We start from the raw sequence: 20,439 nt of genomic DNA on the forward strand, positions 1-20,439 counted from the left end.
ACATCTTATCTGTGTAAAGTCATTAAAAGAGAAAAATCAGAATAGAAGATCTTTAGCAATGGTAAGCTCGAATTTGTTGTAATTAATGGGTTATCAGTTGGATGATAAGCTTAGTTCTTTTTTCTTATTGAATTTCATTTAAATGTGACAATATGTAGTGTTTCCATGCAATGAAACTAACCATAAGGTACAATAACTCCTCATTCTTTTTTTATTTATAGGCAAATTAATTTACTGCTTTTTTATTTTTAGGAAAGGTTCCCTACACACTTTAAATGTTTTTGTATTTGGCATTACTTTAATAGTCAACTTTACCTGTACACAAATTTTAAGTTAGTCTTACATGTTTTAATAAAATATGGTTTGGACAATAAAAAATATAGCCCTTTCAAAGTGCCTACTGTGTCACTTAGACACAGGTAAAACTAGGACTGCCCGAAAATGAACACCTGAGAAGAGTCTCAATAAATATTCTGCCACTAAGATAGATCAATGCTGCTTTCTAAACAGATGACAACCTTCAAATGCAAAACAGTCTAGATCAATGTTTCACAACTAGTGGGTCTTGGCATATTTTTGGGTCATGGGTTTGCTACTAATGGGTTGTGGCAAGTCAATGCTTCAAAGAGTGTGCTTGAATCACCAAGGAGGGAACAAACCCCCCACCACTGCCCTGATGATCACACCTGATTCACACTACATTCTCTACTGCTATTTGTTGAAATATATACATCGTTAAAACCACCTTTTCTTTCATTTACTGAAATCCAAAGCCTTATTTTCCACTGCAGAGACACTGCATTGCTTAATAAGAAAGGTCTGTGCTTGGTGAAAGTGGCCTTTCCCTTTCAAATATATTTTCAAAATGTTAAATTTATATTCATTTTTTATAGTATTATTGTTTTACACTACTTTACATTGTACTATCCACTCTGATAATAGTGCCCAAATCACCAAGGGGTCACCTGGTCAGTCACGAAAAGACTAATATGGAAAAAAGTGGGTTGTAACACCTAGGTTGATGAACACTGGTCTAGATTTACAGTAACATCACTGTACTGTGCCATCTGCTCCCTTGTCACAACATTGAAATGTTTTCTGAGACTTGAGAGAAGTGTTCCTCAGTTTTAGCACCTAGGAGTATCTTTAGTACATCCAACCGATATAACTTGTTAAACTAGCCAAACCTTCTATATGTATTCAGATAGGAAATGCAGGTTTGCTTATTTAAGGACATGTTAAATGTTAAATAATTAATTAATTTGCCTTTTAAATGTTTGGCTTAATTTATAATTATAATTGCTTAATTCTTCCTCTGTGATCTAACTAGTATTTCAATTTAAACTAAATGCAATTACTCACAATGAGAAAAATCAAATTATACACTTAACCCAAGAAATAATAAAAAAAAAAACAAAAAAAAAAAAAAACAAAGAAGGCCAAAGAAGCAAAACAATAGTGTGACAGGCTTTCCTCATTTCTGTATATAGTTATATTTGGTGGATTTAATCAACTATTGTTATCACTCATCACTTTCTTGGATAGTCAATATAACAATATAAAAAGCAAATCTATATGCTTCATTCACAAAGCACATGATTTAACCTTTTCTCCCTATGTGGTGGGTTTTCTTTGCTCTTGTTTAACTAGGAAGTATTATTTTATTATTTCATTTTTTAAATTTTTTTAAACAGGGCAATAACCATACGAATGATGGATATACATTAACTAAAAGATGGACTAAAAAACGAAACCCGGCATATGTAACTCCCATCGTTATTCCTTCATGTCTCAGCAAAGCTTTCAAGGACCAACACTCACAATATTACCTTTCCTTGTCCTCCTAGCATCACTTCTACTATTGGTTAGTACTCCAAGTGGAAATGGCAGTCAGAAGAGCCTTTTTCAATATCAAACTAACAGCTTCAGGTTGTATTGTAATGGCTTCTTTCCTGTATCTACCCTCAACCTCAGAAGGCATACTGTAAATTGTCCCCTTAATTTAACAAGTAAAATTATATCAACAATTTAAGAGCTGACAGGGCATGTTATCTAAGCAATTAGCTCCAATGAAGTAAATTGATATTACCATTTATTTTTTTGTGCAGGCTTGCATTAAATACCAGCATTTTAACAAATGGCAATGGCTCCATTATCAGGGACTGAATTTTAAAGTCAGTTAATGAAAACAAGTTGAGCAAAAAATGGATTTTATCAAATTTAGTTTTCTCAACCATTCTGCCAAAGATACAATACCTTTATGCATGTCACCAAGTAGTAGGTTTACATATAATAAAAAGTAAATTAAGTTAACAGTACATAGCCCAAACCAAAATATTTACAGTACAATTAACAGAACAGGCACTTACAAAATTATGGGGGGGTTACCTTGATATCAGATATTCAAACAGTTAAACAGAAATTACATAAAACACTTTCTCTTTCATAAAAGGACTCTCCTTTTGTGATACATGCCTCTTCCCTCTCATTCACTGGTCAAGAGTCCTGTCAATTAAAAGGCCTGTTCCCATGTGAATGCATTTCCCTTATGCACACTGCACTGATTTTCTGGAAGCATTTATTTTTATTTTTTTATATTTTAACACAAAAGCATAAATGTTGTGAACATATGACTGGACGACTGGACATGTGGATTATACAAACACCATTAAAACAAAAAATTGTGGACATTTTTAGATTGTTTGCTGTAGTCTAGCATTGTACTACATACAAGACCATTCAGAAAGTATGTTATCTCCATGTTCCATGAAAACACAGGACTCAAAATTTCCTTGGCCATCACTATAAAATAGATGGAACAAGTAAGATATAAACAAATATGCTTTTTTCAGTGACAGAATTTCTTTAAGTAGAAAAATACAAATCCATCCATCCATCCATTGTCCAAGCCGCTGAATCCGAACACAGGGTCACGGGGGTCTGCTGGAGCCAATCCCAGCCAACACCGGGCACAAGGCAGGAACCAATCCCGGGCAGGGTGCCAACCCACCGCAGAAAATACAAATCTTATCCATTTTTTCCTTCATTACACAACAACTACTTTAACATTAGAAAAGACAGACTGGGAATTAATTAGATTAATTAATCAGAATTAGTCTGTTAAACTGATTAGTGATGCATGTAAAAGTGTGCTTATGGAACACCGATGCTCCAATCAAGGCAAGACCTCACAACATATAATTCCAATACTTGGGTCACAATATATTAATACTGATGATTTTCAATATATTAAGCATTTAAATATAGATCTGCAATATACTGCAGTTTATTATTTGTTTGTTTGACTGAAGTTACACTTACAAAATGTCAACCTATTATACCTAATTACAGAAATACAGAGTGAGCTAAAATTATGTTAACACTAATGGTACTGCTACGTATATACTTATATACAATTTTTGTGGACAATGTATGTGCAACATAGGTACATGTGTTGAACATGATGATGAACAGGTTGAGACATTCCTGTAAATCATCTTGCACATATGAAGTATGTTTGGTGAATAAACTATTTCCGCCATTCAAATGTTAACATAATTTTGACTCACCCTGTACTTGACCTAATCAATCCCACTAAATCATTTATTTTACCACAGTAAGAATAGGAAAATTCAGTTTAGTAACAAAACACAATGTATTCTGGGTGATACTTGGTGAAATTTACCTTTATGTTTGTAGTACAGCCATCAAAAACAAGTGACACTAAAATATTTTGTATTTAAAAATATTATTTGCGCATGCATTACATAAGTGTGCTTTTTGTCTGCTATTTTTTTATTATTTTCACAACTTTGGCCTTCTTTCTTTTGCTCTGTTTTAGCTTTGTTACAGCTTTAGCCAAAATGACAGTCAGGAGGGAAGCAAACAAAACATCCACAGGATCTTGCATATGACTAGCGATTTCAGCAGTGGTTTCTTGTGTCTAAACTTTGAGTGATGGCATCAGTGTGTGAACTCTAAATTCTTTATAAATCAGCCTTAAAGTACTCCTGTTAACTGAGCTGAACAGACAGTACTAGTTGGTAGATTACAGAATTACTTGATTGGAATATTTTAATATGTTATTAATTGCAAATTACATGTTTCTCATTAGGCTCTTTGGTTGGTTGATTTCCTTCAGTGTGAACACCAATATGATTCCAAACACATTAAACAAACCTAGACAAAGCATTTGGTATGGGATAATATATAACATTACTAGCATTTGTGATGTACTATCCGTTGGGATGAACAAAAAGGAATGCATCTGCTAACATTTGCATTTAACCATTTTTAGTACTGCCCTATAGAGTTTTCATACATTTACATGGTGCTAAAATAGACAGAAAATAAAATCCACATAATTATCTTAATTGTAAAAAATACTGTTGTTACAATTCAACCCCCATACCCACTGCTTAACAAATATAATGCATATGAGGCTTATATGCAGTAAAACTAAATTTAAAAAGTAAACTGTAGCTTACCCCTGATATGAGAAACACTTTACAGAAATCAAGAACAGGAAGAATTTGTAGAAAACTGGCAGCTTCAAGAGTGTCCTGGAGGTTTTCCATATTAAGAGAAAGTTTTGCTGTATAAATAAAGTCAATAATTTTTTTGAGGCCAATTCTGTTTACTCCATGAAGTTTGATGCACATAAGATCTTGTTCCTTCATTCCACCTAAAAGTTATGGGAAAAATGAGAAAAACATTTATTTTTCTTTGTTCATCTGAACATTTTAGTTATGTGAATTTTAAATTTTACTTACTGAAAGAAATGGCAATCAAAACCATATCATGTTTCTGTCACAGCAATTAAAAAAACTTTTGCAGGGGAATTTGCTAGTACCATGAAACAAGCTTTCATTTGTAAAAAGGCAGATTCACTGATTTGTACTGTAATAATAAATTAAACAGGAAGAGAAGGAATAGCAAAACCCCTAGTCAAATTTAAATTATACAATTAAGGCTGAACAAATACTTAAAATTTCTATTGAAGAAAACAGCTATTCTGCAGTGTAACTACCGTACTAAAATTAGACAAGTTAATTTTAACATTTTAAAAGAAAATATTATACTCAAAAACTTAGTTAATGACATGCATTATTTCACGGTAACATATTCTTGCTGACCACAGTATAACATTTCTAGGGGAGGATTAAAACCATGTGTGTACCTAAAAAAATGTAAAAACGTAAAAGCTTCAATCTTACCTTATGCTACTTATATCCAATATCATGGAATAATACTACGAAGTTGAATATGCACTTTCTCCAGAGCTGTTATGTGACTTTATACATACAACTGTTGCCCCTAGGAATACCTACAAAAACATCATTATCCTTCCCTATTTAGCCCCGTCCACAGACAAGTCTTGGAAAGGGTATGTGTATGATAATATGGGATAGCAACTAAAGTCCACTTCATTTCCATAACGAGGCACTAGCAACACAATGCTTGGCAAGATATGACACAAGTCCTTGTTCAACAATGCATGACTGACTACATGCCAGGACGTATTAACAACCATCTGCAAAACACATGAAATAGAGAGTCAGGTGATCACATTCTGTTAGTGTGGTGTGGGGTTTAAAAAAATTTCGAATTTTACAAGTTCTACATCTTTTCAGTTCTTGGTCAAATAACTATGTATATTTACCTACTGGCAAAAAATGGGTGGGGGGAAATGGGTGTTGAGATTAGCTCTTTTGTCACATTATATGAGGAATCAATACTAATCACACTCAGTCCCAAATCCATATTTCTTACTTGCACCAATGTTTACCTGGAGGTGAAGCAGCAGCAGCATCAGCACTGTCATGACTTTTAAGAGTATGTTGATGGTTATGTAAAATAAGCTTACACTTGAAACAACAGAAATGCTTTTAAGGACTGAAATCTATAGCTAACAAATGCATAATACTTATTTTGTATTTGCTGTGATACTTTTATTACCAACAGGCTGTTTTAATTTATTAATAGTTTACTAAGTAATAGACATTAGGACATTTCACAAACCAGTGGTCAGATCAGTTTAAATCATAAATATGTGTCTAATTTTAGTTGCAGGTTTAGAGAACATTATTTGGACAGTTCTAATCCAAGCTAATGTTAAGCGTTGTCTTACATAACAGTCTGGACCAAAGTTTACACAGATGCTCTCTTGGACCATATGGACAAGACAGACTACTTTGGAACCGAGTACCATGTGCAGGCTCAGAGCAAGTAAAACATCCAAACAGGCTGAAGTAGAGGTGGGCGGTATGACCAAAATTCTATATCACGGTATTTTTCTAAATTCTGCCGGTTTCACGGTATTAGACGGTATTTTTTTCCCCATGCATGAGTGGATGTTACCCACATTTTCCACTGCAATTACTGCAGTAGACTGGCTAAGAATAACCTATTCGACTGTTATGAGAATTGTACATCATACAAAAAGACATTTTAATGTGCACACAAGTATTAATCCAGGTTTGCATGGCCCCATAAAGTGATAGTTTTCAAGGGGGTGGCACTAAAGAGAAGGAATCACATTGCATGACAGATGCAGTCAAAATATAGAACCTTTTAATTGAATAAATTTTGCAAAAGCTTAAACTATGATTTTGACAACATATTTTCAACCATTCAAAGAGGCATTTAGACTTAGTAAAATATCCAGAGGTGTTTGTCAAAAGTTGGATTGCACTGAACACGTCTTAGAAAAGGAATAAACAGTAAATATTTTTTGTAAACCAACTACACTTTCTGTTAATGTTAACAATCTCTGTCCACTGACACGTTAAAGTGACTTTTTAAACAATTTTACCATCATTAAACTGTATAATATTTAAACTAATAAATAATAACAATAAAATACATAATAGTATTACTGATAGTTGCACCATTACTTCAAGGCTTCAAGCCCAGGTGCATTACACAGTATTCACCAAATTAAAATAAAATAAAACAAGTGCAACTTGGTGATGACATCTTACCAACTGTACCATCATTTAGGCAAACTGCATTAATATGGACCTTGCTTCAAGCTAAGCTATATACATAAATAATAAAACTGCAACTTGCATTTATAATGCTGTTTGTGGTATAGCCCTATGGAAGCACATTAGGGCCACTGTGAAGAAAAAAAAAATATGGACACGGAAGAAAAAAACAAACTAAAAGTCGAGAATAAATTTGACATGTTGACTTTATTCTTGACATTTCCACTTTAATGTTGACGCTTATGTCAAGATTAAAGTCGACATTTCCACTTTATTCTCATAGTTTATTTTATAATTAAAGTAGAATGTTGTAAACTAAACTTCATCCTAAAATCAATGTTTAATTTACTACATTTTCTCAAACACCATCACAAGTTAATGCAGCACATCAAATACTTTGTGTTAAGTGTTCCCCGACCCAGTTGTTAATCACTACGTTTCTTAAACTGACTTCCTCTGCACTAAGAGCAGGCGCCTGCAGCAATCACTGCACAGAATCCATTCACTTCATGATATTCCTGCTCTCTACCAAAACCCCAGTTCCTATCTTTCCTTTTTCTTTCTCCACATTACCAACCACCACACGATAAACGTCTTTGTGAAATTAAAACTAGTTATTAACTTAGCCGACGGAGTGTTCAGAACTTTAAAAATATCTTCGTTATACATGTTTAATTATGCCATCCATTCAGAGTTACGCCCATCTCTGAACGAGTCGCCAGCACATCGCAGGATGAATACAAGCAAAACATACACTAGCAAGTACAAAAACAAGTACAACTTGGCTTGCAGTATTATCCAGTAGTATAGAAACAGTATTTACACATCTGACCTTTTAAAACTAAAGTATCTCCAGGCGACGGACGTGACTCCTTTTTTTTGGCAAAAGTTATTCTGTTGTTCATGTTCAACTTTATCGTCAGCTTCAGTTTCGGAATGCTCTCTGTCCATTTTTCACATTTCACAGAACTTTAATTTATTTGCGCATTTATTTAATTAATTTAATTTTGTCCGAAATAGTCCTCCATATACCTATGCTACCGCCCACTATTTGGTGGTGTAGTAGTGAAAAACAGCCCTAGTGCAACAAATCTGTGTTTAGTGGTGTAGCAGTGAAAAAGGTCCCCACTTGAACAGTTTCCCGCTGTGCCACGTTCGGAACGTCGTTTAGGCAATTTAAACCGGTGTTGCGGTATAAGAAAAATCCATATCATAAAAAAAAATTAAAAATGGTTTTTGGTATGAACCGGTATACCGCCCAGCACTAGGCTGAAGCCAGACAAACAACCAAAATGACCAGCCCTTAACATTGCTTATTCAGGGAAGGCTGTGTTGCTGCTTCTACCAACTCTAATAGATGTATCATGTGCTTTTTCAGGGTGGTGTTGGGTGAGGCTTGATCAAGAGTGGAGAATCAAAGATTGTTGTTTATCTCCTGCTTTGTTGGCTAGTCTTCAAAACTTTAGTACAAACGGCCTACCTTGAACTAAGAGGATGAGTCAGTCATGAAAGCATTCATTGTTACAATGCAGCAAGGAGTTACCTCAATTCTGGAATCCAATCATACCCAAAAAGAATAAATTCTCAACTCACGCAAGCAGAGACATTGATAGAGAGGCATTGTGGATGACAGATGGGACATTTAGCAATACAACACGGTCACCATTTAAAAAACACATAAACCTTTGCTTTCTTTCCTTAACCCATTCTACAAACACACCCGGGCAATGCCTAGAACTTTGGCCAGTGGATAATAAAACCGATTATCAGGAGAAACTCTTGCGTAGCTATTACAGCAGTAAGAAATGAGTATATTAAAAGGGAGTGAGAGTGTCCTTTTAAGAAAGTATTTTTTCTATAAGGACCACTGCATTAGTGTGTCACATAACAACATATAGGCTACCTTCTTGTATCAAGAATCATATCATGGGCTTAAAGAGGGACAAGTAATGAATAACTGCTTTTGTATCTGGAGGTACAGGATTGACTTGGCTCCTTCCGTTCTTTTTATGGATATTACAAAAATAACATCTATATTCAAATACAACTATTAGGTGTGCCCTCTGAAGCAGTAATCTCACAAATGTTTCAGCCAATTTAAAAACGCAATAATACAGAGCTGATTAAGCAAAACAAAAGATGAGTTTGCCTTTGGTATACCACCAAAAACCTGAGCAATATGTACTTGTATTTTAATGGAAAGACTCCACTGTAGTCACCTAGGGAAAAACATTGCCTGAGTTAGTCAGACGTCTACTGTATATGGACTGACTTGGGCTGCAACAAAGATCCCACAGACTAGAGGGGCCCTGAAATTTATCAGGATGTATAAAAAACCCGGTCCACCTTAAATCCCTTCACACCTCTCTGTCAGCATCTTTTGTGTTGTAAATGTGTCGATCAGCAAAAGCAGCAAGTAGCCTGCTATCCCATCCTCCACCAACGCAGAAAGGGCAGAAAGTTCTCTCAGTTCAAGTCCAAGAATAAAAGTGCACTTGTTTTATTATACTTGTACCTTTTGTGAAAATATTACTAAAACATGAAAAACGTTTCTGTTCCAATTTCTATGTCTATCTGTCTATGTGTTTACATATATCGTGTAGACATGGAACACACATGAAATACATGTATTCCAAATAACAATATATTATTTACCTTCTGCAACTCCAGGCAACTCACATGCACGTAAACAGACTTGAGCTGAGAGAACTTTCTGCCCTTTCTGTGTTGGTGGGTGGCTGCTTGCTACTCAATACATTTATAACACAAAAGACGCTGACAGAGAGGTGAGAAGGGATTTGAGGTGGGCTGGGATTACAAGATTTTTCATAGGCTTTGGTAATTCTAGTGTTAAAGAAAAATCCGTGCTCAGGAAGATGGACATTCTTCTCTTTGTTTAACACTAGAATTACCAGAGCCTACGAAAAAACTCGGAAATCCGTCCCACCTTAAATCGCGTCTTAAAGCCATTTGCACATCTCCGCCAGAGTCTTTTGTCATCTAAATGTGATGATAAACAAAAGCTACTAGCAGCCAGCTATTCCATCCCCCCACCGACTTAGAATGAACTCCTAGCTCATGCCTTGCCTTGATTTGATTATTTGGGATTGAAGTGGAGTTTTACAGTGGAAATAATTCGAGCGTTATTTGGAATACACGCATTTCATGTGTGTTCCGTTTCTACAGTATAGTAGGCTGTGCAAACACATTTTTAAAACAGAAACGTTTTTCATATTCTAATAGTAAATGACAAAATGTAGGCATAAACTATATAACGTATGAAGCCTGAAGTCCATATATCAAAGAAACACTTTCACAAAAGGTACAAATAAGAGAACACGTGCGCTTTTCTTCAAAAATATAACTGCACAAAAAAAAAAAGCCGCGTTAGCATGCCACATTGACACTCTTACTACAACTGCCGCGGTGGTGTAATGGTATCAGCTCCTGACTGGGGATCAGAGGGTGGCGAGTTCGATCCCGCACGGCTCCACTTCGAGAAGTAACCTGCTCTTATTCTTACAATTTTAGAATAACAACATAAATTTCATTTCAGTCTGTAACAGCCGGTGTAACTTATGATACTGGTAAAGGTTAGCTTTGTTTTTTTTTTTTTTTTTAATTTCACTTTTCTTTTTCGCAGTCGATGCATACTAACGCTCCCCCCCCCCCCCCCAGGGTTCTGACACATAAACACTGGCGAAGCTGCCTTCCTTCGTATCTCACCGTCACTTGATTTTCTTTTTATTCAGTGTTATTGAGTGTTCCTGCCAGTCCCCACATGTTGCTGTATGCTGTTTCTTTTGTACTCCAGGACATGCAGAGGAGAGAATGATTTCACATTATTTATGCTGTTTTCACATAAAGACTGCAGTATACTCGTGACTGCATTCTCGTACCAATGCACTTTTTCCATCACCTTTTCCTGTAAGAAGCAATGTACTCACTTCTCTCTATGCTGTGGTTTCTATTACACACCTGAAAGAGACAATATATGTGAAAACTTCATCGCACTAATGCAATATTATTTGAAAACGAACAGCGTCAGATCAGGTGTGAAAATTTTATGTGAGCTACGAAGAAGGCAGCTTCGCCAGCGTTTATGTGTCAGAACCCTTTGGGGGGGGGGGGGGGGGGGGGGGGGGGGGTGTTAGTATGCATCGACTGCGAGAATGAAAAGTGAATTAAAAAAAAAAAAAAAAAAAAGCTAACCTTTACCAGTATCTCACATAAAATTTTCACACCTGATCTGACGCTGTTCGTTTTCAAATAATATTGCATTAGTGCGATGAAGTTTTCACATATATTGTCTCTTTCAGGTGTGTAATAGAAACCACAGCATAGAGAGAAGTGAGTACATTGCTTCTTACAGGAAAAGGTGATGGAAAAAGTGCATTGGTACGAGAATGCAGTCACGAGTATTCTGCAGTCTTTATGTGAAAACGGCATAAATAATGTGAAATCATTCTCTCCTCTGCATGTCCTGGAGTACAAAAGAAACAGCATACAACAACATGTGGGGACTGGCAGGAACACTCAATAACACTGAATAAAAAGAAAATCAAGTGACGGTGAGATACGAAGGAAGGCAGCTTCGCCAGCGTCTATGTGTCAGAACCCTTTTGGGGGGGGGGGCGTTAGTATGCATCGACTGCGAAAATGAAAAGTGAATTAAAAAAAAAAAAAAAAAAAAGCTAACCTTTACCAGTATCATAAGTTACACCGGCTGTTACAGACTGAAATGAAATTTATGTTGTTATTCTAAAATTGTAAGAATAAGAGCAGGTTACTTCTCAAAGTGGAGCCGTGCGGGATCGAACTCGCCACCCTCTGATCCCCAGTCAGGAGCTGATACCATTACGCCACCGCGGCAGTTGTAGTAAGAGTGTCAATGTGGCATGCTAACGCGGCTTTTTTTTTTTGTGCAGTTATATTTTTGAAGAAAAGCGCACGTGTTCTCTTATTTGTACCTTTTGTGAAAGTGTTTCTTTGATATATGGACTTCAGGCTTCATACGTTATATAGTTTATGCCTACATTTTGTCATTTACTATTAGAATATGAAAAACGTTTCTGTTTTAAAAATGTGTTTGCACAGCCTACTATACTGTAGAAACGGAACACACATGAAATGCGTGTATTCCAAATAACGCTCGAATTATTTCCACTGTAAAACTCCACTTCAATCCCAAATAATCAAATCAAGGCAAGGCATGAGCTAGGAGTTCATTCTAAGTCGGTGGGGGGATGGAATAGCTGGCTGCTAGTAGCTTTTGTTTATCATCACATTTAGATGACAAAAGACTCTGGCGGAGATGTGCAAATGGCTTTAAGACGCGATTTAAGGTGGGACGGATTTACGAGTTTTTTCGTAGGCTCTGGTAATTCTAGTGTTAAACACTTCTCCAGTGAAAACACATTTCCAGTGAACTTCAGGGAGTGACAGACAGTGGCAGCTGGATAACATTTCCAGCAGAAGCAAAGCTGAATATGTGTTGGAAGAATGGAAAATGTGTGCAGAAGAAAGTGATTTGTCATGTTATAGTAGTGACATATCTTCAGATATGGCCAGTAACAGCATTGTAAGATTATAGTTCTAGTGGTAGTGAATCAAATGAAGGTGATGATTTTGCATAAATGGCAAATACTGATGCCATTTCTAAACGTGTGTGGTGTAATAAGTGCTTTGTACAACTTTCAAAGCTGCTGTTCATTGATTTCCACGAACCAAGGCAGATGTATCAGGTACAGATGATTGTGGGCAGAATTTCAGTTTGTTTATACTGTAAGTGACAGCACATTAGCTGTACTTGTGATTTAGACCAACAAATTTGCACAGAAACTCATCCAGCACAACAAACTGAAACCAAATTACAGGGTTTCTTTTTTACTTACTGAATGGTATAATTAAAAAGCCAGGCACTAAAACTGGCCTATTCAAATGGCAACCCGTGGGCCACATGAGACCCAGAAGAAACCGAGTGGTTCAGCCCGTGGTCCTGTCAGAAACACTGGGAGAAACTAAGAAAAACACATTTCCCGAGCCTTCAGAAATTCCTATAGTAGTACAGACCATAAATGCAACACTCCACATAGCCTAGCAACATTCAACCCACAATGCAGAGTGTTGTTGTGTATCTAGAAGTGGTGGTAGTAGTCTATGATACAGTGATGATTTTTTTAATTTTTTTTTTTTTTTTTTAAATATAATGGTACAGTTGGTCGTGGCATCAACTACCGTAGATACTCGCGTATAAATTGAAAAATTTATGCCTTAAAATTTATTCAAAAAAACAGAATCGACTTATCCGCGGGGGCAACACAATTGTCCGTAGAATTTGGGTAATGACATTGTACACTCAACGCTTCACGGTGTTAAGTCACATTAGCTTTTGCAGGTTTTGGATAAACATACCATTAGGCGATTAATGACTATGTAGGAGGACACTTAGCATATATAAAGCATTTAACATGCTACTTTCATTACAATGGGATTTCAGAAACTCTAGTAAATTAAATGTCAATTTTAAGATGAAGTTTATGACATTCCACTTTAATGACAAATGAACTATGAGAATAAAGTGGCAATTTTGAGATTAAATCTTAAATTTCGAGTTTAATTTCAACATAGACCTTGTGTTTCTTCCCTGTGTCTCTATTTTTTTTTTCTCTCTCTGTGACCCTAATACGCTTCTGTTATGACACTCGCCTTTTCATGTCGACTTTGACTTGTGACAACTTCTTTTTTATATGTGCTGTTACCTTTGTCCTTTAACAAAACACTGAATGGAAGGGGCTATTTATATTGATTTGTATATTCAAATGTGCAAAATTCTGGGAGGAGTCAGGGTGGGGCTGTAGGCACGTGCATGTGTGTTAAAATTATTGTTGATTGGAATTTATAAAGGGAAAGTGTGTGGAACTTTGCTCACGCACAGTTTTATGCATCTGAATTGTTTGTGTGTAAGCACATTTCTGTGTTTGCCCATATGCCATGTTTTAATGTCAACTCTACACATGGCACTATACGCGTACATGACGTCAGTGGTGATTTAAAATGAACCTATGTTCCCCCAGTGCGCAGAAGACATTGAATTCATATGTGTTAATTACTGTTATTACTTGTTATGGGTTTGTGCACTGATTATGCAGGAAGCCCAAGAGTTTTACTTTCAACTACTGATCATTTTCTAAACCCAGTTCAACCAATGAAGTGCCTCCTGAAAACATCTAGTGAACCTTGTGAGGCTTTTTCCATATTTTTATACACAAAATAAATTATATTACAAGTAATATAATAAATCCCTCCAAAATTAATAAGTATTGTAGATTTTAGCACTACATTAAATATTGTACAGTATACACAGTGGTGTGAAAAACTATTTGCCCCCTTCCTGATTTCTTATTCTTTTGCATGTTTGTCACACAAAATGTTTCTGATCATCAAACACATTTAACCATTAGTCAAATATAACACAAGTAAACACAAAATGCAGTTTGTAAATGGTGGTTTTTATTATTTAGGGAGAAAAAAAAATCCAAACCTACATGGCCCTGTGTGAAAAAGTAATTGCCCCCTGAACCTAATAACTGGTTGGGCCACCCTTAGCAGCAATAACTGCAATCAAGCGTTTGCGATAACTTGCAATGAGTCTTTTACAGCGCTCTGGAGGAATTTTAGCCCACTCATCTTTGCAAAATTGTTGTAATTCAGCTTTATTTGAGGGTTTTCTAGCATGAACCGCCTTTTTAAGGTCATGCCATAGCATCTCAATTGGATTCAGGTCAGGACTTTGACTAGGCCACTCCAAAGTCTTCATTTTGTTTTTCTTCAGCCATTCAGAGGTGGATTTGCTGGTGTGTTTTGGGTCATTGTCCTGTTGCAGCACCCAAGATCGCTTCAGCTTGAGTTGACGAACAGATGGCCAGACATTCTCCTTCAGGATTTTTTGGTAGACAGTAGAATTCATGGTTCCATCTATCACAGCAAGCCTTCCAGGTCCTGAAGCAGCAAAACAACCCCAGACCATCACACTACCACCACCATATTTTACTGTTGGTATGATGTTCTTTTTCTGAAATGCTGTGTTCCTTTTACGGCAGATGTAACGGGACATTTGCCTTCCAAAAAGTTCAACTTGTGTCTCATCAGTCCACAAGGTATTTTCCCCAAAAGTCTTGGCAATCATTGAGATGTTTCTTAGCAAAATTGAGACGAGCCCTAATGTTCTTTTTGCTTAACAGTGGTTTGCGTCTTGGAAATCTGCCATGCAGGCCGTTTTTGCCCAGTCTCTTTCTTATGGTGGAGTCGTGAACACTGACCTTAATTGAGGCAAGTGAGGCCTGCAGTTCTTTAGACGTTGTCCTGGGGTCTTTTGTGACCTCTCGGATGAGTCGTCTCTGCGCTCTTGGGGTAATTTTGGTCGGCCGGCCACTCCTGGGAAGGTTCACCACTGTTCCATGTTTTTGCCATTTGTGGATAATGGCTCTCACTGTGGTTCGCTGGAGTCCCAAAGCTTTAGAAATGGCTTTATAACCTTTACCAGACTGATAGATCTCAATTACTTCTGTTCTCATTTGTTCCTGAATTTCTTTGGATCTTGGCATGATGTCTAGCTTTTGAGGTGCTTCTGGTCTACTTCTCTGTGTCAGGCAGCTCCTATTTAAGTGATTTCTTGATTGAAACAGGTGTGGCAGTAATCAGGCCTGGGGGTGGCTACGGAAATTGAACTCAGGTGTGATACACCACAGTTAGGTTATTTTTTAACAAGGGGGCAATTACTTTTTCACACAGGGCCATGTAGGTTTGGATTTTTTTTCTCCCTAAATAATAAAAACCATCATTTAAAAACTGCATTTTGTGTTTACTTGTGTTATATTTATAATATATAATTATATATTATACTAGCAAAATACCCGCGCTTCGCAGCGGAGAAGTAGTGTGTTAAAGAGGTTATGAAAAAAAAAGGAAACATTTTAAAAATAACGTAACATGATTGTCAATGTAATTGTGTTGTCATTGTTATGAGTGTTGCTGTGTTTTATATATATAAAATACACACACACACATATAAACATATATATACATATACATATCTACATATATATACATATCTACATATATATACATATCTACATATATATATATATATATATATATATATATATATATATATATATATATATATATATATATATATATATATATCATATACACATCCACATATCAACATATATATATACACATATATACACACACACACGCTTTATGGGTGATGATTGTTTTACTCTTTTTATCTTTATTTTATTTTATTGTAGAATCAACTCCTATCTGTGCACAGCAGGGCAGCCGTGGGCGGATGCGTATGGTGTATTCACTCCATGTTATCGTGCATTGCGCTGTCAGTGGTATTTTGATAAAAGAATTTGAACAACATATAAGAAGCATATAAATTATTAAACAGTAAAACATTAACATTTAAGAAGTAAAGTTACATTAAGTACTACTGCAGTGCCTTCGGGTATACCTCATTTTTTGTTTGCCCATTACATGCTTAAATGTATACATTTTTTGGTGCACCTAGCCGAGAACACGCGACATATAACCGAGCGTGGGAGAAGCATGGATTTTAAACACGCGTTGAGTTCATCTGCTGGTCTCCCTCGTGGAATAACTGGTAATGTTTGACTAAAATCTACAGCGAGTAAAACGACATTACCTCCTATTTTTTTTTTTACGATCTCTGAGATCTTGCTTTTTTCGGTTCAAGGCTTCATAAGCTCTTTTATGTTGTATGGTGTACTTATCCCAAACCATCATCTTTGAATGTTGCAAGACTTTTCGCCTTGTATGCAGATCGGGGTAATTACATTCATTGCATTCCTAGTCTGAATCAGAATCTGATTGTATGGGTGGTTACCTGGCACTGTAGGGTTGCCACCCGTCCTTTAAAATACGGAATCGTGCCGCGTTTGAGAATGAAATTGCGTGTCCCGTTTTGAATCAATACTGGACGGGATTTATCCCGTATTTTTTTTATCATTTTTTTTTTTAAAGCAGCGTCTCATGCAAATCATCCCACACGCATTTTATGAAGATGCCTCCTTTCCTACTTTTGATTGGGTAATACTTGATGTCATCGTTAGTTTGATTGGTGTTTTTAACTGTCCAGTGAGGAGGGCGTGTCTTTTAAGTACAGTCTGCAAAGTGTTGGCACTGAGATGTGGCGTCAGCGCCATAGTTGAAGCCCCTAAGGTTGCGGTCAGCAAGTCGGCTAACATCCGCCATGTGCCGTCTTTCAGTTGCGAGAAGCAGATCATAGAATGGTTGAAACTGTTGCCCCTAACGTTGCGCCACGGCATGTGGTTCGTTTATACCTCGTGTCTTCTCATTAAACTTTTATCTCGCGAATATGTTATTGCAATCCGCAGCGGGAGCGTTTCTATAAACTTAATTGAAACTTACGTTTTACACCGTGCTTTGTTTCCCTTATGAACATGCTTGTATGCTTAACTCGCTCCGTTCTCAATTGTTTAATTAATTTTTTGCTCTTCGCTGTTTGCGGCTGTTCCTCCATTTCCCGCTACTTCGTTCTTTTATCTCGCGAATATGTTATTGCAATCCTTAACAGGAGCGTTTCAATAAACTGATTGAAAATAGTTTTGCATTTACCTTTTTAGTAAAAGGCAAGCTTTTAAGCCTGAGAAATCACCCCGTAAATGCACACCTTTAATTGGACATGTGTTAATATGTATGCTTACACAGTATTAAAAGACTCGTGCTGTAAATGTCTTCCTTGTTTTTAGTTCACGTGATTACGTAGGAGGCGTGATGACGCGATACGTGACTCCGCCTCCTCCATTACAGTGTATGGACAAAAAATATGTTCCAGTTATGACCATTACGCTTTGAATTTCGAAATGAAACCTGCCTAACTTTTGTAAGTAAGCTGTAAGGAATGAGCCTGCCAAATTTCAGCCTTCCACCTACACGGGAAGTTGGAGAATTAGTGATGAGTGAGTCAGTGAGTCAGTCAGTGAGGGCTTTGCCTTTTATTATTATAGATATATATATATAGATATATATATATATATATATATATATATATATATATATATAAATATAAACAAAAAAAAAAAAAAAAAACAGTTTCTTCTTTTGGGACTGGCAATGTTAGAGTTGCACTTGTGTAACAATCCTCTTAATAAAATCCCTGTGTGCGTCAAGGTGTCCGTGTGTGTGCGTGTCTTCTGGTGAAGTGCGCATGCGCGGGGCACGGTGCGATACGCGATATTACTGTCAGAGATAGTTACAGGCGTTTTACAGAAATACAAACCAGTATTACTGCAAGAGGAAATTAAAGGTACACAATACAGTGACTCATATTACAGCCACATACAAGCCAGTATTACTGTCAGAGGAGATTAAAGGCATATTACCGACGCGCATGCCTGTATTACCGCCAGAGAAAATTAAAGGTATATTACGGACGTACAAGCCAGCGGACATACAAGACAGTATTGCTGTCACAGAAAATTAAAGACACACAATACACGGCGGCAGCCCACGAAGAACAGTCAGCTCAGCAAGTAAACATCAACAAAAGAAAGGCTGAAAGAAAGAAAAATACAACCAACAAAAAGAATGAGGTCAAAGTCCCTTGCCATTTAATATAGACTGTTCCTACTAATGTTTATGCACTACTGTTCTAGTGCCCGTTATTGTAATGGGCTAAATGACTAGTATTAAAATAAAATGTAACCAAATGATATTTGTGGATGGAGCATTTGATTAAATGCTTACGTACTCAGTCACTTCTATGTTTTGTCTGTCCAGGGAAGAATGTGTAACAAAAGTTATTAAAAAAAGGACAGAAGTTATGCTAGAATTCTATTTTTTTCTTTACTATTGCCAGTAGCCTTCTGGAATGAGCAGTTTGTTTTTGCATTTGGAAATCACAGTATTTATTACACAGGCATTACATGTCTTTTTTGGCAAAAACAGATTCACTGAATACAATAAATTCTAAGCTATTGATTGCTTATTATCCTGGTGTCAATTAACAATAAGCTGCACATAACAAGCAATCCAATAATTAATCAGACACCTTTTTTTCAATTTGGTTGCCCATTTTAATCATAATGAGTTTGAAAAAAAATTAATTGGGAACTAAAGGTGTGAAAAAGTCCCAGAGACTTTGAAGCTGAAAAAGCAACGCTAACCTAGCTCAACAGATAAAACAGATGTATAAAAAAGACTAAGTTTATTATCTCTGAAGCCAAAGTTACCAAAAACTATTATATTGCTTTTTCCAAGAAAATTAAAATAAATGCTAGGAGACACTTCTAATATTGCAGAACGAGAACAATAACAAGCAATGTAATATTATTACTGTTCTTTGTTTAGGACTCACTGTGACTCAAGGCAACTTATAAAAATGTATCCTTTACAGAAATAATATAGGTTCTATATTAAAAAAAAAACCAAGAAATTACTTCCAGCCAGTGTAACACTATGGAAAAGGAGTTTGAGACCCTTTTGTACATGAATGGGTACTGAGGGGTTCAGGCCATTTATCGAGGGAATTCTAAAGAAGTACTTGACTACAGTCATGTTTGCATCTGATGCTGATGGTTAAGACGATGTCTGTCATTTGTACTGTTTATTCCTTGGAAAGTACACCTTTAGGTGTACAACTTTCAGAATCACATAGTTTACTGCCTAATTGAAGCTGCTATGACTTCCTGTCATTTAATTGATCAGATCAATTTGGGTCACTATGCCAACAGCTCCCATTTTCTAGTCTGGCAAAGGATGTACCTACTACAATGTGGCCACAGTCTGACATACGTATATTATTTTCAATGGTATGATTCTGTACACTATTATTTTTCAAGTATAGATAAAAAGACTGGGCATGCATACTAAACAAGGAGTGTCAGTTACAAGGAGCAAATGCAATGAAAAAAAGACTTAAATTTGCAGGTAGTCTTGATATTGGAGCTATTGCTGCCTGACTGATGTGATATCTAAAAATAGTCTTCTTACTGCAAATATGGCCCAAAAGAGGATTAATCCCTTGCTGCATGCAAGAAGCATCTGAGCCAATTTCAATACTCCCAACCCTCCAATGACACATTTACATGAATACACACTATCAACTTGCTGAAAGGCATAACTCTTTACACTGAACCTCTAGGTGTAATACTGAAAAACAAAGTGTTTAAAGTTTCATCAAGCCTCAACAACAATACAACCCACCCTTTTTTATTCAAATCAATTCCAACAGAAACAGCAACAAGAAAAGCTGTCCTGAAACTCCCACTTCAGACAGAAGTATAATCAATATTAAATATAATAGCAATTTTTGATTGTGTTTGCTAAGAAAATAATGAAAACATTTTCCACTTTTCTCATTAAGCATGATATCTGGAATGCCATATGTGACCTA

General features: G+C 36.3%; 1 protein-coding gene across 6 annotated transcripts in view; it reads right to left on the bottom strand.

Annotated features, from left to right (window-relative positions):
- klhl13 (kelch-like family member 13) overlaps nt 1–20,439 on the bottom strand; it is a 178,235-nt gene that overhangs the window by 54,666 nt on the left and 103,130 nt on the right. For all 6 annotated transcript variants that reach the window (XM_028816087.2, XM_028816086.2, XM_028816089.2 and 3 more), the window contains one exon: nt 4,488–4,684. In XM_028816087.2, coding sequence (XP_028671920.1) covers nt 4,488–4,684 — 197 coding nt within the window. The remainder of the gene's footprint in view (nt 1–4,487; nt 4,685–20,439) is intronic.

The sequence above is a fragment of the Erpetoichthys calabaricus genome, chromosome 12 (assembly GCF_900747795.2).
Source record: "Erpetoichthys calabaricus chromosome 12, fErpCal1.3, whole genome shotgun sequence".
Classification (NCBI taxonomy): domain Eukaryota; kingdom Metazoa; phylum Chordata; class Cladistia; order Polypteriformes; family Polypteridae; genus Erpetoichthys; species Erpetoichthys calabaricus.